The sequence below is a fragment of the Polistes dominula genome, unplaced genomic scaffold (genome assembly GCF_049000335.1).
Source record: "Polistes dominula isolate Pdom_NZ unplaced genomic scaffold, Pdom_raw_medaka contig_49, whole genome shotgun sequence".
Taxonomy (NCBI): domain Eukaryota; kingdom Metazoa; phylum Arthropoda; class Insecta; order Hymenoptera; family Vespidae; genus Polistes; species Polistes dominula.
In genome coordinates, this window is record NW_028300914.1 from 3,975,313 (window position 1) to 4,001,390 (window position 26,078).

Below are 26,078 nucleotides of genomic sequence, written 5' to 3' on the forward strand. Positions count from 1 at the left end.
ATATAATACTTATTACATACAAAAAAAAAAAAAACACAAAGAACGTATTAAATACTATTTGCTGGAAAAAGAAAACATATTTTATTTGAATAATCGATGAATTTTATTATATAAAAAAATCATATAGTATAATAGCCTGACCAACTATTGTTTCCTTATACTATTTTTCCTTTTTATTTTTAGTAATAGCAAATATTGAATAAAAAATAATTAATGGATAGAAAATAAATAGTTTAAATGATAGTGCGTGAACGTTTATCGTTTGATCGGTGTTCGGTTGAAGGGAGGGAGGGTGAAAGGGTAGGAGGGTGGAGATAGGGGGGGGGGCGGTTAAAAAAAGCATTTCATCGTTTGAAAGCGTCGATAGAATGAGTGCGCATTTACTCGCTTCACTGGCATACGTAGATGTATATCCGGGTAGTGTGTGGTATTTGATTGTCACGTATTCGTGACAATCAAATAGTCATATCTGTTAAACTCATGCGTTATTCAAGTGGTTCGTTGTTGCACAAATGGAATAGTATACCTTGTCAAAACACTATGCGTTGTGTCGACAAAACTGTATCACCATTTTCGAGTTTCCGCACGTTGCCGCTCGTAGTGGATCCTGAATTTTGTCGCAAAGTGCGAGGATGGGCAATGATATCAAACGAAATCGAAACTTTGTCATGCGTTAGAGTTTAATAATAGATTATTTCATATATATATATAGAAAGAGAGAGAGGGAATGATCTGTTATTTCGAACATTATCCGGATTATGGGTTTATGGGTCAAATAAAATGACCGGTCATTTAATCGACGAAAAATCGAATTCATTTTCACTTGAACTGATTTGATCATCGTATTCCATGCTTATTGGGGCTTCGTAATTTTGAAAATAATATTCCTGATGTCTGATATTGAGTGTCTATTTCAAATTAATTATAGTCGAAAAAGAAGCTTTATATAAACATGTATCTAATGTATTTAATATTTTTTGTTGTTTTTGGACGTATGTATTTTTGATGGCATTTATGAATCATTATATTTCGAATTATCGCGTTAACCTAGTGTGATATGACCGAGAGAGTAACTTATCGAACGCAAAAGAGGGTTAATAATAATAATGATTAAAGCTTCTTGGAATCTTATGAGTGGTTCTTATATTATATAACACAAGGAAACTCGGTTAATTGTTTTCCTAGACAAAGAGGTAATTATGTTATAAGCTAGGTACACATAGAGAAGATAATAACAAACTTGTGGTAAATTTCGATAGTCTCTCGCAGGTCTTTGAGATCGCTAAAGGTTTCGTTTCATCGTGACGAAGTCTTTTTAACGTCACTTCAAACATACACACATGATGAATACGTACACACACACACACACACACACACATATATATATATATATATATACTTATACATAATGAGAGAGACGCATACAAAAGCCCTTCTGGTACCTTTGATGTTTTTGCAGAGTGGCAGAAAACGAGGGCACTTAAGTATCTCATCGATCGTTCGAAGAGGTGAATATTATAATAGACGGTGAGGGTAACGGTGAGAAAATAAACAGTACGACGTGTCCTTTGCTTTTCTTGTTTTTTGTTGAACATTCGCTTAAGAACAAAAATTTTTATACTTTTTTTTCTCGTATCATTTCTATATATTCTTTATATATTTTTGTTTTCTTTTATGTACTCATCCCTATATATATATTTTGCTTAATTCTACTTTCATTTTTGTTCATTATTAATTTAACAAATAAAAATTATTCTTATTCTGTGTGAGAAGATTTTAATTAATTTTGAACAATGGGTATACAGAATACAATTGAGTTAAGAGTAATAACGTTTCTTTGGTAATAGAAATTTGGAATGAAATGGAAATGAAATAAGAATGTAAGATATCGTAGAATATATGAATATACATAGTGACATTAAATAGAATATTTTCTAACGGTATTTCCCATATTCATGATCGTTTCCATCACTGTTGTATACGTGAGCGTAAAATCCATTTTTTCCTGCATGATACTTGACGGTTCTAATATTACCACCTGGTTCCTTTACTGTATATTCTCCAACTACTTCTTTACCTGTATTAATAAACAAAATATTGTTAGTAATATTTCATTCTCATAAATACAAATAAAATTTTGGGTAAGTAAGTTGTTAACATTTTACAAAAATTTGACAACTTCATTTACTCAAATAAATTTCATTAGTACTTAGTGACACATGCATTTATTTTTGGATGAATTCAATTTAATATTATTCCTATGGACATGCATGATTATTATATCATACTGAAAAATGTGATTCCAATTAAATCAAAATATATGAACAGCTTATGTCTATTATTTGTTGAATATAATTTAATATCATTTTCATTGTGACACAGATAAAGATAATGTATCCAATTGAAAGTGAATATAAAGTTTTCATGGTCTTAAAAATATCAGATAACATTCTTTGATCATACAAATTTCATTAGTCAAGTTAATCATCCGGGATTATGGTAATAAACTAAGAAATGTGATTAGTACTTCACCTATACATACGCACATGTACTTGTTCTATGATTAGATTAGTCTAATATTATTCTCCTAAACATAGATAGACATTTATGTAGGTTAAGATGCAGTAGATGCTTGTTTTAAAAGACTTTGATAACTTGCCTTGCTAGAACTAATTTCATTCGTCTGGTTTAATCATCAAGTATTATAATAACATACCAAGCAAAACGTAATTCCAACACTATCATATATTTACTGGCTTAAATCTATCTGTTCCTTTAATAAGTGCAATCTCGTAATCATTCTCATGAATATAGATAAAGATTAATGTAGGTTAAGATGAAGTTCTTGGATTTAAAATACTTTCATATGACTTGATCTATTCTAACAAATTTCATTTGTCAAGTTTAATGATCAAGTATCATGGTAATATACCAAGAATTCCTTTAGTTATATCTATATATATATTATATCTATATGTATATATGTCTGGTCTTTGACGAACGCAATGGAATCCTCAAATTCGTCCATCATTCTGGTGTCTCTTTGTACAGACCAAGTTCTAACTAAGCATACTTGGATTAACGTGTCTCTTTGAAAACGAAGATCCTGTGTGTGTGTCTGTGTGTGCTTGTGTGTCGTGCTTATAATTACTTCTCTCACATAATATTACGTTCTTGTTAAGTCTATTAAAGTGGCTGCGGGTCTAACTTAACAACGATGCTACAAACGAAATAGAGAACATCAAACAGATATTCCAGAACTGTTTTAAGCTCTCAAAGTGAACGGTTTACATTCTGTTAAAAATTTTCTTTCCAATTTTTGTTTTAAATTAGAAAGGTAAACACACACAAACGCATGACGTGTGTGTGTGTGTGTGTGTTGCTGGTTAGAATTTGCAAGCTTATGGTTAATGCTATTCATTTAATTAGTTTGATCGTCTTTTATCGAGATATAAAAGTGTTGTGTAGTAAAAGGAAAAAAAATAAAGTAGAAAAGCAACGGAGTTATACCTTCAAAAAGAAAGTCGTGAAATAATTTTATTGAATGAATATTTCGCGAAATAATTGGTAATGATATGATGCAACCTAATGAATGACAGGAAAAAAAAGTTCAAACTCTAGAGATTCATATTTATGAGGTATATCCTTTGATTAAGAATCCAATTAACGTGTATGGGGGTTAAAGTATTACAAAATTTTAATCACGTAGTACTTTGATAAACCATACACATTTTTTTCCTTTCTCTTTTCTTTTTGTTTTTATTCTTTTTATAATATAAAATTGATTTATATGTGAACATACTTTGCGAGTTGTTGTGAGCGAAAATGATATTACAAATTAAAGTTGTCTCGATGAGATTGAAACACATTGATTCAAATTTGTATTTTCATCATTTTTCAAATTTCATGCAGCCAAAGTATTTAAATAATTTAGATTATTCTATGGTGTTCATGTATAGGAAAAAAAATCAGTGACATTAATTTTTCGACAGTGTTTGATGAAAAAAAGAAAAAGCAAAGAAAAAGACAAATTGAATTCTTGTTTTTGTTCTTACCATTCCGGTGTTCCTTTTGTCCATGATAATCACCGGTATGATGGTCCTCGACACCATAAGAGAATTCATAGTGAGGATGTGCTACGTAATCGTAATCGTGATGGCCATGTTTGTCCTTCCAAGTCACTTCATGACCTTCACCAATGACTGGACCGTGAAAATGTTGAAAGGAATGTGCATGACCAGCAGATTTTGCGTTCCTTGGCATCACCGTGCTGAGGATAATTATGATCCCGAGTAACTAGTTGTGTTAACATACATAACATCAAAGTTAATGCCCAGAACTTGTCAATTATTTATTATTCGCTCATTTATTTTATTAAATATTATATTTTATTGCAGTATTTTTCAACCTTAGCGGTCACCGAATATTATTGATAACGTAATTAAATTATTCAAATAATATAAAATAAATTTCGATACATAAAACGAAATTAATATTAAAAAACAAGCTAAGAAATATAATATTTTATCTTAAATGAAAAAAAAGATATTAATATCGTTCCAAAAATAGTATATAATAAAAATTATGATTCACAAATAATTGGAGCAAATGTATCGGTCAGTGCAACAAAAAATAAAAAAATTAATGAACACTAATCTTTAACGTTAGATTGATACCACCAAAAACTAACAAATATCGTGCAATAAAATATCACCATTTTTGTGCACTAACTTTGAAAGACACCATTTTAACAACTAAAAAATCGGTAATAATAACTCCAATCGGTATCCCGTGATCGTTAGAAATAAGAATGACCGGTTAGAATATCTCGTTGCCTTTTTATAGGTCTAGTTTTGAAGTTGACATAAGATCCATTCCTTTTTGGATATCTGGGAGACTTTGATTGAATATTCTCCCTCCCTCCCACACCAATCAATCCATTTCCCTTTTCAGAACCATCTAGTAAACGACGACAACAACAACCATCACCATCACTACCACTTTGCAAAACACAATTATTCAAGAGAAAATAAAAAAACAAAGGAATCGTCAATGATGTTGTTGCTCGCTCGAGCGTAAATTAACCAATCCTAAGATTAACCACAGAGTTGAATTGTTTGTTCATTAGAGTGAAAAGTATGATAGAAAGAGATCGAATGATCTAAGAAAAACGTTTCTAACTCTTTTTCGGCAATGTTATCGAACCGAAAAAGCCACACTGTGTGTGTGTGTTGATGGTATAGTAACTTCGATAACTCGCGTCACGCACGGTGAACTTATTCCTTCGTTGGTTGGTTGGTTGGTTGTTACGAATGATCGACTTTCTTTCTCGTTAAAGAAAAAAAAGTCTTTTGTCATCGTCGATCTCTTGCTCCTGTTCAATATTATCTTCTTATCCTTCTGACAGAATTCTCATTTCGAATCCAACGAAAGCAACCGAATCCAATCGGTTTTATACAAGTAAGTATAAGAACCTTTCCTATTTTTCACTTTTTTTTAATTATTATTTCTTATATTCTGTTTGCTTTCATCGATTATTATTAGATATATTATTTTTCATACGTTGTTGCAAATCATTTTTCTTATCATTGTTCTTGTTTTTATATTACCCGTGATATCGTTTCAACATATTATAAATATAAGCTGGTCTTTTACGATCATTTAACATCGATTAACATTTTAAATGGATTGATTTACATTTCTTGTTTTGTGTATTTTTTTTTTTTTTTGTATATAAAAGTATACGTAACTTGTGTTTTTACTTGAAAATATTTTTTATGTATTGGAAAACGTATTTCGGAAGACAGAAAATAAAAAAATCGTATATATTAGTTAGTATCAATTAAATTCATAATTTTAGATTTTAATTTGAACTTTTATTATTAATCCTTTTTTTATTCATTTAATTGATCAGTTTTTTAACTTAAAAGATATTTAAAGTCATCCAAATTAACATACAAATTATTATCGTTGGATGATAATATTGTATTTAAAATATAAATATCAAATGTTTCAATTGTAAATTATAGTAATATCTCATACTTAAATATGAGTAGGGTATTTCTTCTTTAATAATAATTTTTATATGTTAGACATAAACATTGATTAATATTAATATTTAATATATAGAAGATATTTAATCATTTACATGTACGATTAGTAATAGAAAATGAGTTATTTTCATTATAAAGTATTTCTATTGTAAATGTTTTTCTTACATAATACAGTTGGCGGATTTTGATTATCATCTTTTATCACGAAAAGAAGTTTGTCGAGACGTATAGTAATCAAACGACGAAAGATGAAAGTCCATTTAGTAGTAGTATAGGTTCAGCATAAGAGTAACATGAGTAAGAAGGAAAAAGAGTGTGTGTATGAGAGAGTGAATGAGTGAGTGAGTCAAAGAGAGAGAAAGAGATTTTGGCACACGATGTGCTGGAATGGCGGAAGTGCTCGAAGAGGCGCTCGGCTTTTGAGTTATGACACTTTTTGAGTGGAGAGAAGTCGCATTGTGAAAGGCGCATCCGGCTTCAGTGTAATATCCTTGCTCGATTTCAGGTCCGGAGACCGACGATAAATCTGCCTTAAATAAGATTTGCCGACGACACACGTGCGAACGAGAATAAAAGGAACGTTAATGTTGAAGGACTTAACAGTGAGAGTGAAAGGATAAGAAAAAAGAAAAAGAAAAAAACAAACGAAAAAAGAAAGGAAAAAAAGAAAATTATAATAAAAAAAGAAATGGGGGATGATGGAAAGAAAGAAAAAGAAGGATGATAAAAGGGCGGGGGTGGGGGTTGCTGAAGACTTAATTCCTTATTAAGCTTTACGTGTCCTTTTTTCCTTTCTTTCTTTCTTTCTTTCTTGAACTTCTTTCCTTTTCGTAACATTTTATTCAACCTCATTCGAAATTCAATTTTGTCGGGAATAAACGAGCTTGTTCTTTTTAAGCAGCAATCTCAGGCTTTTAATGACGAAGAAAAGAAAATTTTCAGTATTTTATTTTTTTACAAGCTTACGTTACTTTTTAAATTATCGCGAAAAATTCTATATTTTTTTTATACGATCGTAAAATGATTTAGTATAATTTTTGATAATATATAAATAATAAGAATAAGATTATTTACCCAATATTGATATTATAATCTTTTATTTGTATTAGCAATTGATTAAATTATTCATTTAAAATTTATTTATTTTGTGCTGCTATATTTGAAATGTTCATATTATTAATTAATCAAAGTTTAATATATTTTCATTAAATTATTATCTTCTTTATCATCAAAATCAAACAGAAAATAATATCTCCCCAAAATCCCAAATTAAATTTGATTCAAAATGAACGGTTATGTGCTTAAAGGTAGAAAGGAATATTTACATTTCAAAATATCATTTAATGAAATTTATTATAGGACCATTCTAATGAAGAATATTAATGACCAATAATTAATTAACATTTCCGTAAATTACGAGATAAATGACGTCTTCTCGATACAACATCATCACCTATTCCAAGAAGTCATTAATTGAATTTTGCATATAATAATAATTAATAGATGGTATTAAATATATATATATATATATATATATATATATATATATATATATTAGAAAAAAATTAATTGAATAATTTTTAATTTGATTATTATAAGAGAAATATAATTATGTTGAAAACACACACACATAATAATATAAAATGATCATATAATATCAGGAATGGTTTAGGATTTCTTGATAAGAAGAATTTCGTGGTATCTGTATGTCCATAAATGTTGCGAAACAAGCGTGTCGAACTTGTATTCCGGTGAAACGAAAGCCGTGTTATCGAAGCATCCTACGGGACAAGGCTTCACGATGGGAGACAGTTCACGCGTGGAAATAGGACAAATTGACTGGCCCGCGTTCGACGATAAATCACTATATTCCATTTTAGTGTATTCTCGTTTCTAGCAAGAGAGCTGTTATATTTCCGGCTATTTATATACAAAAATATATATATTTCTTGTGTCGCATTTATACGTATGTGCCTGTGTATGTGTGTGTGTTTATGTGGCTACAGAGAGACGTACACATCTTTTTCAAGGATCACAGATGTGCGGTTTCACTATATATAATAAAACAGGTTTTATATATCAACGTGTTCAGTTCATATAACTCTTTTAAATTATATCTATATTCTACTACCAACATAAAAGTTAGATGCTTTCGAGTTGTATATTACTGTGTACGTGAATTAATTAATTGTTTTTTTTTCTTTTTTATTTTTTGTTTCTCTTCATACACGTTTAGAAAATTTTTATACGATTTGCTTTGCTACATTTTAATGGGATATCTTATTTTTCATTTTTTTTTTATATCTAAATTCGAAACAACTTTTTCATTTATTAAATTTGTTTAATTGCATTTAAGGTTTAATTAATTAATTAAAAAAAAAAACAAAGGAAAATAATTATATACGAATTAACGTACTTGTTTCAAAAATACGTATTTTATTAATTAAAATCGTATAATGATGTATCGAATTTGTAGATAATCATTTCGGTTAAAAAGTGGCCGAGTTAGTTAGACTAATTATTAATTTTAAGTAGAAACTAGAAGGTAGACGAGAGAGGAAAAATGAAAAGAAAAAAAAAGAAAAATATTACAAGGAAAAAGAAAAAAAATGTTGAGGCTTGTTGGTAATACTAATATTACCATGCTCTCGAGAAACTCACGAAACTCTTTTCTCAAAGTAATGAAATTCGAATGTTAAAATTATTAAATATCTTTTCTCGAAAGAAAAGCAAAAAAAAAAAAAGAAAAAACATTAGGAAACTTCCGCTAAGTCGTAAAAAGAAAAGAAAAAAAAAAGAAGATTAGAAGCTAAGGGCGTTAAATGTTGTGTGGAGGTAGCGTTGAATAGTCTAGTAACTTAATTTATTTTTTCTAGTTTTGTAAAAGGGGAAGTTTTCTTCTAAGGTGGATTTTACGGTGGGGGGGGGGAAACCCTAAAGGAATTTTCAAGCCTGTCACGTTTCTTGAATTCAGAACCCCTTACGAAATTTCCACGTTTTCGCGGTCGCCGAGGATCCTGGCAGCTTTCAACGGGACTTGGAAGCTCCCACATTTACGTTAAAACGAAAAGGCCTTTAACAAGGAGGAACGCGGTAACGTAGCATGTGCACAATAAAGAGAGAAAAAGAGAAAGAGAGAGAGAAAGCAGAGTCCATTTGGGAATAGTTCTCTCTCTCTCTCTCTCTCTCTCTCTCTCTCTCTCTCTAAATACTAGGAGACTATACGATTTCTCGTTGACTGTCAATGCGTCTGAGAATTTTACCAGAAAACCTTTCCTCTTTTCATTCGTGTTTCGTGTCTCTCTTATTTCTCACGTTCACGTTGGTTGAATGTGCACACGCAGAAATAATGCAAAGAAAAACGAAAACATGTAAAGGGAAACAGAGAGAGAGAGAAAGAGAGAGAGAGAGAGAGAGAGAGAGAGAGAGAGAGTGAGAGAACTACTATACATATAGATCTTCAATTCGACGTCTAATGCATCTTCTAAGAGCCTCCTCCTTACCCAAGACCCCCCTTTGTAAATAAGGACAATACGTAATACGACCATATATATAGGGTGATCCCGTACTAACTTTCATGTACTATTATCTACTCGTTATTCGAAAAAAATTATACTTTGGTTTACAGAAGAAATCCTTGCGATGATTGTAAAGATCGTAAACTTTTAAAGACGTTAAGGACATCTTCATTTTTTTGATTTATATAATTTTTAATTGGATATAATTCAAATTTCCAGAACAAATAAATTAAGCGATTTTAAATATACTTTATTATTTAGGCTGCTTAATTTGCATATCGGTTTTAGAGGATGTTTCTATGTTGAGTGTAACATTTTTTTTCAGGACACCCTATATGTATCCCCTTCTACATCTTAGTCTAGTCGTTACGGTTCCCAAAGGATGAATCTAGAGATTAGCGTCGTGTTCGTTGGTGACGACGTAACCCTACACCATCCTGTCTATCCTTTTCTCTAAAAGTAACATAACGGACTAGTATACCTTTCCTATATATTATAAATAAGAAGCATTATTACTTATCATATATATATATGTAGGGAAATCAATTATTTTGTATCCGGCTAAGGATATCTAATCTCCCCGTGTTGCCAACACCACTTGAGATATAAAAGATATTCTTTATTTCACAAGTTACTGTTTATTACAAATACAATATAATAACGATTCACAATCTCTACACTCACACTAACCTCACAAACACTAACCGCACGAAACCCGCGAATGCTCGCAATCCTACTGCACCTCCATACTAATCACTCTTAAAACGCTCGTATCGAATCGCTCCGTCACTCGCTCTAATCGCTCGGTTCTCAACAACGCTCCTCCGCGTGACAGTCCTTTTCTTATATGTTCACGCCCCCACCCTGCATCCTTGGGGGGATGAACCATCCTTCTCATCATTCTCTAATTTTCCCAACGTCCAGCTTGGTCTTATAAACAAAGCACCGATATCGCTCGAGAACCTTCTAGACTCATACAGACTTATACACACAACTTACTCAACTTACAAAGAACAGACCAAACATCGTCTTTCTTTATTTCGACCATCGAGTCCTTTTGCCTTCAGTCCTTCGTCACCTACCTACTTATCCATGTTTACTCTTCGATACTTAAAACTCCTCTACATATATATACAGTAGGCCCTCGACTTTCGCACATAATTGGTTCCTGAAAGTGTGTGCATTCGTCTCATTCTCTCGAAACTTAGTTTTTTGAAGGTTTCACTTTTAACATGTGTGATCTGCACACATGTTATTTATTTTTTCTATTTTTCTACAATAAGTTGTATAATTTTTATTGAACATATATTAGAAAGTATGATGCATTGTTTTTTTTACTAAACGTGTCATATCTTTTGTATTTAAAAATGTTTCTTTTATAATAGCAAATATCCTTAAAACGAACGGGAGTGGGGCATTTAAATGAACGTAGATTAGACGAATGTACTAAAAAATAATTTTAAATTAATTTCTTCGAATTTTTTAAAGAAAAATTGATGTTTATACGTAAAAGAGAGAAATTTAATAAGAAAATGAGCGTAGTAGTTTTAAATTTTGTTTTCAAATTCTAAAAGAATTTTGTGGTGATAAATTTCAAGATACATGTATATATATAGTGCTTACGTAATTTCGAATAAAACGATAAGCAAAACGAATATTCTGATAGTAGGTAACACACTCGACGAAGCAGACGTTAAAAAGTTTCTACTCTTTCTAGTTCTTTCTTTCTCTTTCTTTCTCTCTTTTTCTTTTTCTTTCTCTCGGTGTTTTATCTGCTCTCCATCTCAGGCTAGTTTCCGTCTGCATCTCTGCGTTTTTCGTTTACGGGTCACGATGTTACCGCAACTTTAGGAACGTAGCTCGATGAGAGGGTGCCACCTCTCTCCTTGACCTCCATTCGATGGAATTCCAAAAACAAGCGATACATCGATTCTGCAGCTGCAAATCTTGTCGACAAACTGTGAGTATTTCTTTTTAAACAGATTAAAAAATGGAGCTATATTTTTAAGGATAAATTGTTACGTTTACGAGGAGAATTGTGAATGGTTTTCAACTTACCACAAGGTGGGTTGAAAAATTTCGTGCCAAACACTGTATGGAAAAATGATAAAACTGTAGAAAATGTATTCTTCCGAAACGTATTGAAAAATACAGGATTTTACTGTATGCAAAGTGTAAGGTTCATGGATGAACCTCTTTTTAATTTTGTAGAATTTAAAGAAGATTAGTGTTCAATCAGGTTATCTCTTTTCTTGTTAATTATTTTTTTCCCCAAAATTCTACGCTTAATGTATTCCAATATTAAACTTAATTGCACTATACGAATATCTACTTTTAAACTTTACAAAATATTTCTAATTACACTTTTTTACGATAGCAACAAAATAAATCGTACAACTGAACGCATAAGTTTTTCCCCGAGTAATTTACTGCCTTCAAAAAAACGAGTTCAGTGTGTATTGAACGTATATCTGAACCCCGAAATCGAAAGCTACAAAGTATTTCGAATTCGTCTGATATGAATAATTTTGATACGATGATTAAAAAAAAAAAGAAGAAGGGTGCGTATTTGGGTCGAGAAAAGAAAAAGAAAATGTAATTATCCGTTTCCTTTCGTATCATCATCATCGGTAAGGAAGCTAGGTGATTAGTGCAACGTTCTTAACGTTTCTTTTTTAATCTAGGTCGAAGATATTTTCCCTTTTCATTCTTTTCTTTTTTTCTTTTTTTTCTTACTTGGTCCATCTATTTCTTTCTTCTTCTATGCATTTCATTTCATTTCATTTTTTTGTATCCTTCTTTTTTTTTATCATTTTATTTTTCTTCTTCATTCTTTTAGATACGATAACGAGAACTAAAGTATTTCCTTAGGTTCCCGTTAATTTTCAAAGTATCTCGATAATTCTATGATAAGCTTCAGAAAAGAAAAGATTGAGACAGAGTAAGTGTAAAGTCTAAGTCTATTGGATTAATAAGTTTATGCTTACATTAGACAAAGTCGTTTAGTGTTTATTTTAAACAAGATTCCTATGAAGTGTTCCTGTATATACGTTTTGGCAGGTACGTATGCATGATTTCTCGCGTAGAAACATATATAATTGTTGAAATATAAATTATATTTTTATTATCTTTCTGAAGTTAATAGAACACGGTTTTTTTTCACACACAAACCGTATTATTAATTGCAAAATTATTATTAACCGTGGTCACGTTGATTGAGCATAAAGATTGATCTTCGTGTGTTCGTTCTGCAGGTCATTCGGTGTAGTCCGTATAATGTGTAATTATTAGAAGATTACATACAATGTGTTATATTGGAAAATAATAAAATAAATATAAGTTTAGTTTCACTCAAAGTATTTTGTTTAAATATATAGTTTTTTCTTTTTTTGTTTTCGAACTTATAAACACACTGGGATGTTCCTGGCCACGCGTTTCTGTGGCTTTGTTATAAAATGTTGATTTCATATAATTCTAAACTGTTTAGTAAAACAAAATAATACTACAATTAGAATGAAATACATAAAATAATAATACAGGAAAATATATAAAAAGCAAAGTTAATTGTGTCATATGTAAATCTGAAAAAAAAAACGTAAAATAATTAAATTGTAATACATCGCCATTTATTGAAAACTTACAGTACCTAAAGATCTTAATAACCTTTAAATAATAAATCCTTAAATTAACGATAAAAAATAAAAAATAAACGCGATAAAAATTATCTTATGTACTAAGTTGAAAATAATTACACAAAATAAACAAAAAATTCAATAAGATCGATTGAGTAGTTTCCAAGTTTATTGGAAACCAACAATGTGACACTCAATTTTTATATACATATACCTCCTTCCATTTATCTACTCAAGATCAATTATTCGACTAATCGAGTTAAAATTATTATCATATTTATATTAATAAACTTGATTTGAAAATAATATCTCTATTTAAAATAATCACAGCACTTTTGCAAACAATATTTATCTCTCGTATCTTTCAAACCTCACATCCCTGCTGCTGCTTCACTTCCATACTTTCTCAACTGTGATAAGAGTAAATGAATTATCAAACAAAAAGTATTTATCGTATCCAAGTTTGGTGCATGTTTTTTCATCCTACAATCTCAAGATCAAACATTGAACAAATCAAGTTCAACTATTTGGATATTTAATTAGCTTTTTATTTGATTGTACTGACTGTTTAGTATCCTGTGAATGAACTCTTGGAAACAATGTTCATTTCGTGTATAGCCAATTTTTATTACCTCATTAAAAAAAACCCACTCTCGCATGCTTTTATAGAATGATTAAATTTAACTATTACTATGTTGAATAAGTCGATTAGATTGCATTAAATTTTGTAAAAATATAATATCATTGTACTTTGAAAAATATTATTCTAATAGACTCCCCTCCCCCTTAATCCCCAGTATCATTCTACCACTTTTGAACTACTAACAGTTAAATTTTAATGACGTTAAATGAATTATAAAATAAGAATTGAGTATAGAGTAGCAGTTTGATGTCTACTTAAAACGTTCTTATAATACTCTTGCTCTCTCGTTTTAGAAGTCGGCTTAATTAAACGACGCTTAACGAATTTTCTGTAACATCTGGAAATGTAGCAATATTCTTGGTTTACTCATACATGCTTTAGGAATAACACAAAATTGTATTGCCATTTTCTTCTATTTCTCTTTCTCTACGAACTTTCTTTACAATGTGTGTGTGTGTGTGTGTGTGTGTGTGTGTGAGTGAGTATAGAAGTAACAAGAACAATTTCGAAATAAACTTTACTCACCGATTCTCTTGTATTTTCACGTGGATATAATAAAACAAAGTTATATGCGTTTTGAAAATTTACGTTTGTACGTTAACATTAGCAACAGACACTCACACCCACAAATACACAAACAGACACACGTTGGTTGCAACACGCATGACCCCTTCTCCTATGTAGCAAGTAATCTACGATTATTGCTATTCTTGTTAGCCCTCAAACGACAAGAGATTTGGAATAAGGTGCTAATGTATAGAAATATTTATTATATTTTATATGTGTCCCGCTTAAATCGATTTTTCATTTTATCAAAAATCCTAAAGCAAAGATTATTACATTTTTATTTTCGTTTGAATATTTATTTTATCGTATAAAATACAAATTGTTACAGTTAATGAATGATATTTGATAGTGTTGAGAAAAATATATTGTTTCTTTTTCGGCAACAATGCACACACACACACACGCGCATACATAAGCGATTAACAGATTAATTATATAAGGTAATAACGACATAAATAATCACTACATAAGTAACCGCTGAATAGTACACAACGTTTTTTCTAGCATCTTCTATCAAAGTATTTTACAAGCGTTTTTCCAACAGATAGATTGGATCAATATATAAAATATATTTTATATTTATTTTGATGTTTAAATAATCTTTGATTTTTTATATTTTGAATAAAATTGTATTATTTTATATACGCATAAATAATCATATTTATTTGTTTTATTGGAGAAAACAAAATACTTTGAAATTAGTAAGTCAATAACAGAAACTTATTTTATCTAATTTTAAGTGTTGATTCGAACGGAATTTTATTTATATTATGTTCGAAAGAAAAAAAAAATGATTTTTAATATGTCAAATAACAGTTTGCTTGTTTGCTAGGTTAAAAATTTGATTTTACTGTGTTTAATATGAAACAGAACTAGACTGTAGCTTTTAGAAGTATATTTTACGTTAAAATTCATAAACGTATAGCTTTTACATCATTGAAATTATAATTCATGTATCTTCCTGACCCAGATTTCTACTTTGTCAAAAAATCAGATCTGTGAATTTGATCTACGCACATACGCAACAGCACTATCTTTTTGTTTCTATCTTGAACAAGCATGTGCTGCAAGAGTTATATTTGAAAGAAAGCTACCAAAAAGATAAAAGATTTAAATGACGCACGAATATATCAATCCTTTGATGTATATAAAATACAATTTTTCGGCTAACCAAATTCACAAACGCATTTGGAATATGCTTTGAAAATCAAGATTGGTTTGGCAAATTAATTTAAAGCCAAAAGAAACGCGTATTCCAATATTTAATATAATAATCGTATAAATCGTAATAGAAAGTCTTGAGAGAATATAAAATAAATTCATTAAATATTATTAAGCGCAACTATAATCGGAACTTTTTAACTTTTCGAAAATTCGACAAATGTTTAACATAAACTCTTTGAAAATTAAAATTAGCTTTGCCCAAATTAATTGAAAACCAAAATAAATATATTCCGATATTAATAGAATCGTATAAATCGTAAAAGAAGGTTTAACGTTGTATATGGTTACTTTTTATTATATAAATTGAAAGAGAGTTGAAAAAATATGAAAAAAAAGTAAATAAATAAAAAACAATACAGAATAATAATCTAATGGAGGTTGGTTAATTGAATAAAAAGAAAGATTGAAACGTTAAAAAATTATAAAGAAGAATGAAATCAATTGAGTAATCGATAAAGATATTAAACTGTATGTGAAAATCGTTTTCACGAATATAACCGTATGACTATAGGGGGATATGTGACGTGGTTGGTTGGTTGGTTGCTTGGTTGGTTGGTTGGTTGGTTGGTTGGTTGCTTGGTCTGTTTACATTGGAAGATATATGCAAATTTCGTATGTATTTACACGAACCAGAGAATGCGAGCCGATGGAGATTAATCTTTATGTGCATTCCCGATGAATACGAAACGTAATGCTGCCGGAGTAAATATTAGTCTATAGCTTCGCTTTTGTTTCATACACATCGAGAAATATGTTTAACAATAAGAGACGATATAATTAACACACACACACACATAAGGGTCAAACTTTTTTTACCAATCCCTTTGGATACTTAAATAAGTATAATTCTTACATAAAATTCATACATGTCTGGTGTCGGATGTGAAAGATAATGTTTCTTTTGTTTAACTATATTTATATATTTTATATTTTTCATATGTATTATTATTATCAATAAAAATACTATTTCTATTCATGTTTGACGAGCTAATACATATAATATCGTAACAATAGATAAAACAATAATTACAAGAAATACGTACAACTAGTTCTAAATAGAGTATATTTATAATTATTACTTGTTATATTATAAATATACTTATATATTGTTGCAAGTGTTAAGAATTTGAAAAATTTACGAAAGAAAGTTGCCTATGTGTTTGTAAAAGTACAGGTATCCCTCCAACAACACGGTTTCTCCTAACACGGTTTCGCTATAATACGATTCATTATTGCGGGAACCCTCCTACAAAACGATATCTATAAAACGGTTTTCTTGCAAAAAACCTTTTTACAACACTTTACTTCTACAGCCGCGGCGAGTCTTACCGTCTTAAAAATACAGTGTTGCAGAAAGTGTTTCTTTTCATCTCCATGGCCTGAAAACAAAAGTGTCTCACGCTGTTGTGAACTGAAAACATCAACGTTAAATGCGTGTTAGACGAAGATATGACTCTCTTCAGTTAAAATAGAAAACGTGGTAGAATCGTCACAAAATGAAATTGGTTGCATACCAGAACTTGCTAAATCAATCGGAGGCGAAGGTTTTGTGGAAATGGCTATTGTGACGTTCAAGGTTTATTAGTGGAAGAAGAAGTTGACGAAGCGGATTTGATGGAAATGATATTCGAAACTGTAAATCAAATTGATCCTGAGGAAACTAGCACTGATGAAGATTGTGCTGTTAATAAGTTAACATTAAAAATATTACAAAAAGGCCTAAACTTAGCTGAAAATCTCGAGTCATTTTTCTTGAATGCAGATCCTTCTAAAGAAAGGAGCACAAAATTCAAAAGGAAGCATCAAAACTGTCTAGCTCTATACCAAGAAATTTACAATGACCTGGTAAGAAACAACAAGCAAATTAAAATTACAGATTTTTTAAAGAGGAAAGAAGATGCAAGAACTTAAAAAAAAAAGAAAAACGTTCTGAAAGTCAAGGCGATATCATTCCACCGAAAAAAACGTTCTCGGTTGAATTAATTGAGCAGTGACGACGAAGAAATAAATTAAATTAAAGTTGCGTTAAATTAAGATAATATTTTTTGTTTTGTATTGTTCATGTCAAACTTATATTTTTAATAAAAATTAAGTTGTTTATTCAAAAAAAAAGAAAAAATATTTGTTTTTAAACAGTTTTTGGAACGTAATCCTCCTTTTTGCATTGGCTCTGGGTCTCAAACAACACGGTTTCAAATACCACGATATTTTTTCTAGGAACATATCTACCGTGTTGTTGGAGGGAGACCTATATAAACTTTTTCCTTATTCAATGAATTCTTCATCTAAGTTTACCTTGGGTTTTCGATAGGATTTAGGAATAGATTTACATTTTAGAACATTGAAATCTACTGATACGAACGACAGTTGTAAAACAATTGAGAAACCAAAATTACTGAAATTTTCAAAAGTAACTAAGCATATATAATCGTAATAGTGAATTGGTGAACGATAATGAATATAATGTTCTTGTTAAGGTACACAGAAATTGTCGTTCCACTCTCCTACTTTAGAATTATAATATTATTTTTCCATTTCACAAGCTAACTATTAGATTTCATTTCAAAGTAATATTAAATATGAAATATTAATAAAATACGTTTGAACAAATAAATAAAATAAATTAGAATTATAAGATTCAATTGTACGTTAAAAATGAATATAACAATGTTTTTCTTATAAAACAGAAAATACTTGGTTGTAACAATATACAAATACAATATTCGTTGAGATGAAAGAAAAAAAATGTATTAAAAAAAAAGAAGTTATCAAACATAAATGAAATAAAATGTGGTCAGCAATAATATCAGATTATTGAAGAAAATTCTACGATTTTATTTCAACAAAAAAAAAAAAATATATAAAAGAAATCGTAGTTTTATGAATATTCACACAGTCGAAGAGTATGATAGTATATGTGGAAAAGATTTTATGAAAATAATGTTATCCGTATCGTATGTAGATCGATCAGCATTTCTATTCTTCCTTTATTTCTTCCTGCCTTTCTTCCTTCTTTATTCAATCCTTATGGCTTCTCTCGTTTTATGCTCACCTTAAAGAGAGCTATGCAAATCTTGCATAGACTTTCCCCCTTGAGTTGAGAACAAGAATCCCTTTTGCAAGTTCAACCCTCGAACATTGGCACGTACTGACACTCGTTTACGATTATTCCTTGTAAGCCTTACACCAATTTTACTTGTCTCATCGTTTCTAAAGACAAAAATACATGAGTCTCTTCTCTCAACTATTTTTTTTTCTTTTTTTTTTCTTTCTTTTCAAGTAGAAGAAATAAAATACAAGAGGAAAGAGTCAATAGTAAGAACTGTCTCGAAAGATAGTGCGAATTAAAAATAGAAGCCTAGAAGGGAAAGAAAGAAAGTAAGAAAATTAAAAAATATAAAATGTGTCTGAAAGAAATAGAGAATTAAATGAAAAGAAAGAGAGAAATGGAAAAGGGTAGAGTGAAAGATAGAGGCAGAAAAAGATAGAAATAAAAATAAAAGGGATAAAAAAGACAAAAACTGAAAGATTTGAGAAGAGAGAGAGAGAGAGAGAGAGAGAGAGAGAGAAATATAAAAGTATGAAGAAGGAGAGAAATAAAAAGACAGAAATGAAGAGCGAAAAATTATAAAGAAAAAAAATGAGAGAGAAAGATAGAAAATCAATGAAAGAAAGACAGAGATAGAAACGGAGTTTAAGAGAAAAAGAAAGAGAGAGAGAGAGAGAGAGAGAGAGAGAGAAGAGGGGATAAAAAGATGAGGGGAAAGAAAAAAAATAATAAGTAACAATCTTCTTTCTACTTTGTTCAGTGAAGCCAAAAGCCTCTTAAAGAGAATACAGAAAAGAAGAAGCTGTGCTCACCGCTTTTTGCTCAATTTATTTTCCATGCTGAAAAATCAAATTACAAGAAACTCCATCTGCTACTCGACGAGACGAATACTTGGTAAAGAAATGGAACTATAACGTATTCTTTTCGTTACTGTTACCATCGTGTTCTTGGTTTTACGGTATATCCTTAGATAGAAGAACCCCTAAAGAGGTATATCGAGCTAGCTTCTTTGAAACATAACATTTGTCTAGTAAGTATAAACGACATAAGTTGTTTATTTCCTGAACTTGAGAAATGTATTCGAGAAAAATAATCGGTTTTAGTTTTTGTTATAAAAGGATTATTATATTATTTATTAAGATTATCTACACAGTGGATGTAGAAAATATTCGTACACCGATCAATTTGAAATAAAATGTTCAATGTGAAATTGTAGTTTATTAATTTATATGTATTTATGTTTAAATTCGAAGGTACGTCGAATTTATATTTCGTGTTTTTAAACAGCAATATAGCATTTTCTTCGATTAATTAATAATAATTTTAATACTTTAATGTACTCTACCTATATTTCACATTGTTTAAAGTCATGTACATTGCTTCGTGTTTTCAAATGACAATATAATATTTTATTCGCGATAAATTAATAATCATATAAAGTACTTTTAATACTCTAACAAATTAAAATGCAGTTTTTTTCAGGTTCCTGGCCAATTGAGATTACTTTGAATTGAAAAGTTTTATTTATAACAAATTGTTTATTTGAACTATATATAAAGTAATGTTTTTTGTAAGATTATTGCAATCTGATGATAATTGACATCAAGTCCAGTTTATACAACTCATACACACACACATACATCAGAAAATGATCAACCGTTGATGATTTTAACCACTCGAACGATAAACTCCTCTGTTACACGTTGTTTGTAATTTCTAATCTTATTAACAACAACGATACATAGCTTGATAACTTTCTCGAGTTGAGTTGAATGGATAAATTCGTTAACGATTCCATCGAATCGATGAAACGTAATGAAAATTGTCTCTAACTTGCAAACATTGCACAAGCCGATCGATGTTAAATTAAACTACGAGTAACTCGTTATCTTTAACGAGATTACATTTCTTTGTTCTTCTTTTTTCCAAATCGCATTCACATTCGGAACGTAAAAATAAAAATCAACGCGAGAATGGGCGGAGAAAGGAAAAAAATAAATAAATTAACAAAATACATTAACACTTGATCTATAGCAACGAAAATTGTTATGTAATAATAAAAACGACGGAGGCAAGAACGAAATTGGAATTGTTGTAAAATGATTGTTCGTTGTAATAAATATCATGCGTGTCAATCACATACGATAGAAGTGAAACCTTCAAATAACTAAGCTTTGAGAGAATAAGAAGAATGTGCAGTACAAGGAGTAAGATAACTATGTAATAGTATGAGTAGAATAGCCAGGATTTGAAATGAAAAATAGAAAAACAAAATAGCAAAATAATGCGTCCTTTTGGGAAGTAATTATACTCATTAAACTTTTCGTAGGTACTACTACCGGGTATACATAGATTCTTTGTATCTTTTTACGTCCATAGATAATGTTTATAATGCCACCTGTGGTTTACAGTAGGCACTGGAGGATTTTTTTCGTTGCCACTTATGTTTTGTTGCTTATAATCGGTAGTAGGCTGTAGGGGATTCTTTTTGAATTTTGATTCAAATAGATACTATTTTTAACACTATTAATCACTATATATTACGTATAGAATTAAGATACACTGTCGAATGATACTAAATAGAATGTAATAGAAAGAAATTATTTATAAACAAAACGAAAAATAATGATGGGTGTATGGATTGAAGGAAGATGGGAAACTAGAAGGAGAAAGGGGGGAAAGAAAATACAAAATAGAAAGAAAATGAAGGAAAGGTTGATGTTCGAGTTATTGTGACATGGTTTGTTTGTTATAACGCTCGAAGCGAAATGTCGTGTATGTTACAATTTTTCGAGGTTGTTCCTCTCCAAAGAGAAAGTATAAACGGTTAATGTATATATATCTATATACGTATATGCATATACATCTATATATAAAAGAGAGAGAACATGCGAACGTACGTGAGAGTATTTGTCAAAGAGTATAGCACACTTTGATGGGAGTTGTAGAATTCGCGAGATGTCAAGAGGAATAAAATAGAGATGTTCCCCATCACTCAAGTGTTGTCCCCCGCGGCGAGAGAAACATATTTACAACATTTTCGTGCATTTTAACAGATCACATAGGGTTATACGTAAAACAATATGATAATAATAATAATAATAATAATAATAATAATAATAATAATAATAATAATAATAATAATAATAATAATAATAATAATAATAATAATAATAATAATAATAATAAAATGGATATATTTTATAAATTATTATAATATTCGTATTATCGTATTAAGGTTTAAATACGTGATTACTTATTTACTTATATTAGTTAGATATGAAAATATATACATTTTAAAGTATAAATTCTTTCAGAAGGTAGTATCGAAAATTATTCGCGCGCGCGCGCGCGTGTCGACACGAAAGGTGAAATGTTTCGTAGGGGGACGCGTTATTTTAGTTATAAGGGTGAAACAGGCAAATATCGATCGGGTAAAATTTGTAGAAAACGAGACAGTTGTGTATAACGCACGAACAATAGAAAAAAAGCACGTGAAGTGCAACAATTTTATTGATTAGAATGATTGGAAAAAATCAAATTATTTTTATCACTTTCCTCATCTTCCGGGGATATATTCAAATCCAATATACCTCAAAATAATTGCCGATTAAAGATGTTCGAAGTTTAATCTTTAACCCCCTTTTGTTGATGCAGAGCTTCTCCTAAATCCTTACGATACACAAAGATCTAATTAGAATACGTTTAATCTCTCGTGTATGGGGTTTCTCGTAGACTTAAAGTAGACATTCGCGTTAAAGTTGTTGTCTTCATACTATTCTTTGCTTCGTAACGTATTTACTTATTACGTTGATGTTGCAATTTGTAACATTTTATATTTAAATAAAACTGTATATATATATACATATGTAAAGAATGTGTACTTTCTTTGATTTAAATTAGCCGCGCTTTCATAGATCAGCGCGCCTTCTCTAATAGAATCGTTAAGTTAGTAAACTGGGAAACATAGATGGGGATAAAAACAAAGCATAGAAGAAGAACGAGCTCAGTATAAGAAAGACCAATAAGAATAGAAGTAGAAAGATAGATAGATAGATAAATAGTTTGTGAGTTGAATATTATAAAGACAGATAGAATAAACCTAAATTGTTGTTTCTTTTGTTCACAGCAACACAATTTGGTTTTCATATAATAAAAAAGAATTTAACCGTTCTTTTTTGAAACAATAATTCGAACGGGTAACGTTCGCTTACATATATATTAATAATATACTATATCAAATATACATATTATGTATATATTGAAAAATAATATTTTATCAAAACAAAAATAAACATACAACACTAATAAACAATAGTATTAATACAATACTACTAAATATTATTAATAGTTATATTTAAGAAAATAATAATCAATTATTAATGTATATCATTATTTTATTAATAGTATGTAATACGTATTTTGTACTAAAAGATAACACAATAATATTTTAATAAAACTAATAAATAATATATATACAGATAACTGTATTTATTAAAGTAATAGAGCTATCTAATAAATTATTTATACATAAACCATAATTCAACAACGCTATTAATAAAAAAGAAGAAATAAAAAGAGAAATCCACAGTTTATTTCCTGAAAATAAATAAATCATAATTTTATTCGTTTACATATTATTAAAATACTGTCAAAATTCGGACATTAACTTATTGAGCAATTTAATATAACAACAACGAAACGCACAATTCGGTCGTTCTGTTGTACGCGATCGTTCGAAATTATAGCTATTAGTTTAACTTTCTCGCTATATTCCAATTTCCTATTTCACGTGGTAACACCGGCCGACAACATTTGTCACTTCACTCGATGAGATTATTGAAAGTACACCGCTATATGCTCGTAGATAACACCATACATCGTGAGAGAACGATTACAATCGATCCTTATATCGTAAATATGTCAGTGAGATATCATTTTGATATGGCCAGTTTGTAAAAGATTTATTCTCGCGAATTTGAACGTACAAAGAAATTAAAAAAAAAAAGTGATTTTTATTCTCGATATAGCAATATTTCGAACGATTGAATAAAAAAAAAAAAGAAAAGAAAGAAGTAAAGGGGGAGGTAACACAAAAAAAAATAGAAAACAAAAAAGCAATAGAAAGAAGACAAAAAAAAAGAAGAAAAAAAAAACAATTTTATCGAATCAAAAACTTTCCATACGGATATAGCTTTTTTTTTATTATTATTATTTTATTTTATTTTATTTTACTCAGTATTATTTTTAACAAAACGATTTGTATCACCTATAACCGAAAATCCTCTTTCCAGTATATGAATAAAAGAACAAAAAAAAATTATATATATATATTCTCTACTTTTTTTTTCTAGTCTATCGTGACAGTATCTTTCTTTTTTGTTAGATTTTTAATTTAATTTCTTTTTTCTATTTTTTTTTCCATCCCAATTTCGATATAATCGAATAAGTTTCTAGATGGACCTTTATACGTGGGAGATTCTGGTTTAGGTGGATAGAATTCGTGACTCGATTACAAGCACGAATATGCAACTTGTCTAATTAATGTCTTATAGTTCACATTTAGCGATGCTTCTCAATCGATGGAGAACAGCTGCCGTGTCATGAAGGTAATTCAACGACAAAGTTCGAACAATGGTAGAAAGTGAGGAGATTTAACAAGCCAGCGGGTGTAGTACAAGTTTATGTAATTGTTAATGCACCTGAGAACACATAGATTAGAATGAATTTTAATAGTAGTAGTAGTAATAGTAACAGTAATGATAATGGTAGCAGTTACATTATTCATTGATGTTACTTCGTTCACTCGTTAATTCCAACTTTAGTATATTTAAGCAAGAAAGTAAAATTCCTTTTTCAAAGGAGCATGGGAAGCATAAAATTATCACTATACTCGTAGTTAAACTAACTCTCTTTAAAAAAAGAAGAAAAAAATAGGAATTAAATCTAAATCTTACAGAATAAAACTAATAAGAATGATCGACAATGTAAAAAAATGAAATATTTATTTATTATTTTTAAATAAATATTAATTTAAAATTATGTTATATATAATATAATTATATTTTATATATATATATATAAATTTTTATATTAATATTTAAATATGTTTTAAAATATATATTTTAAACAGTGCGATTTGTTATATGAAAAATATCGAATCAAAAACTTTCCATACAGATATAGTTTTTTTCTTTATTACTATTTTATATTTATATAAAATATTTTCGTTTAATGTTAAAATCATAATAATTTTGAAAACATAAGATTTATATTTTATTTAGGAATGAGAAAATTTGTAATCTTGTCCATACAAAAAAAACCTTTTGGATAATGTAATATATATCAAAAAATGACTAACATTTGTGCCCATAATTGTTAAAGTGGTCTAAGTCAAAATTAAAAAAAAAAAAGAGTTTATAAGTTATTACGTACCACATTATTTTAAACTAAATAAATTCAATGTAATTTTCACGATATTGTCAAAAATGAATCGTTAGATAATGTTTGTTTTTTCAATATTACATAGAATTCATATAGTGTTCAAATAGAAATTTTTAAATATTCCGAAATAAGGAATACATGACTTAGACCACTTTCATAATTATTGGCACATTTAATACAAATAAATGTAAGCTAAGTAAACGTAAAGAGAGAGAGAGAGAGAGAGAGAGAGATAAGTTTTACGAGATAAAGCTAATAAATAGACGTGAAAAGAGGTATCAAGGTAAAAAGGTGAAAGTGTGTTAACGGGAAAACGTTGTGGGATCGAGAAATCGTCGACTTTTGATGTGAGTTACTTGAAAGCACCTATCCCGAAGGGGTTGGTACTTCGACATCCCGTCTACGGGAGTCCAGGAAGCTCGTAGCTCGCTTGAAAGAAGACCGGAGAGCTATTAAGCGTTTGAAGAAGGGCTGCCGTACATGTGAGAAGGGCTAGAGAGGATAAAGGTGTCGTTCTCTTTTCAGTTGGTATCAGACTTGGGCTTTTCCTCTTTTAATACGTGTCCTTCTCTTTTATTTCATTTTTAGTACTCTCTTTCTCTCTCTATTATACACAGATATCTCCCCCCCACACACACATATATATATATATATATATACTTGCTTTTTATCTTTCTCTTCTTTTTTCGGTTGTTGTTTTCTTTTTTCTTTTTTTTGTTTTTTTTTTGTCGAACGCCGGTACATAGTGGGATGCGGAACTTTGGCGGATGAGAAGAGTTTCGAGAGGAAACTCGACTGGTGGTGGTGTTCGCATGGACGCGTGTTAGGACATTGTGTCACTGTGAAGAAGAACCGAGTTGGGATGAGTATCAATTACCTACCACCCGTTAGAGTTTTCCGGAAATTCGGGTAGTAAGTCAAGCCCGAGAGGACAGTGGGAACTATGGA

At 29.7% G+C, this 26,078-nt stretch overlaps 1 protein-coding gene across 4 annotated transcripts in view; it reads right to left on the reverse strand.

The window, feature by feature from the left end:
- Window positions 1-1,475: 1,475 nt before the first annotated feature.
- LOC107068971 (uncharacterized) overlaps window positions 1,476-26,078 on the reverse strand; it is a 99,901-nt gene continuing 75,298 nt past the window's right edge. For 3 of the 4 annotated variants that reach the window (XM_089169976.1, XM_015325849.2, XM_089169977.1), the window contains 2 exons: window positions 4,056-4,296; window positions 1,476-2,077 (listed from right to left, as the gene is read on the reverse strand). In XM_089169976.1, coding sequence (XP_089026102.1) covers window positions 1,935-2,077; window positions 4,056-4,263 — 351 coding nt within the window. In that variant the 5' untranslated portion in view covers window positions 4,264-4,296 and the 3' untranslated portion in view covers window positions 1,476-1,934. Of the gene's footprint in view, window positions 2,078-4,055; window positions 5,808-26,078 lie in introns of those variants that run through there. The other variant, XM_015325848.2, reaches the window with a different exon arrangement.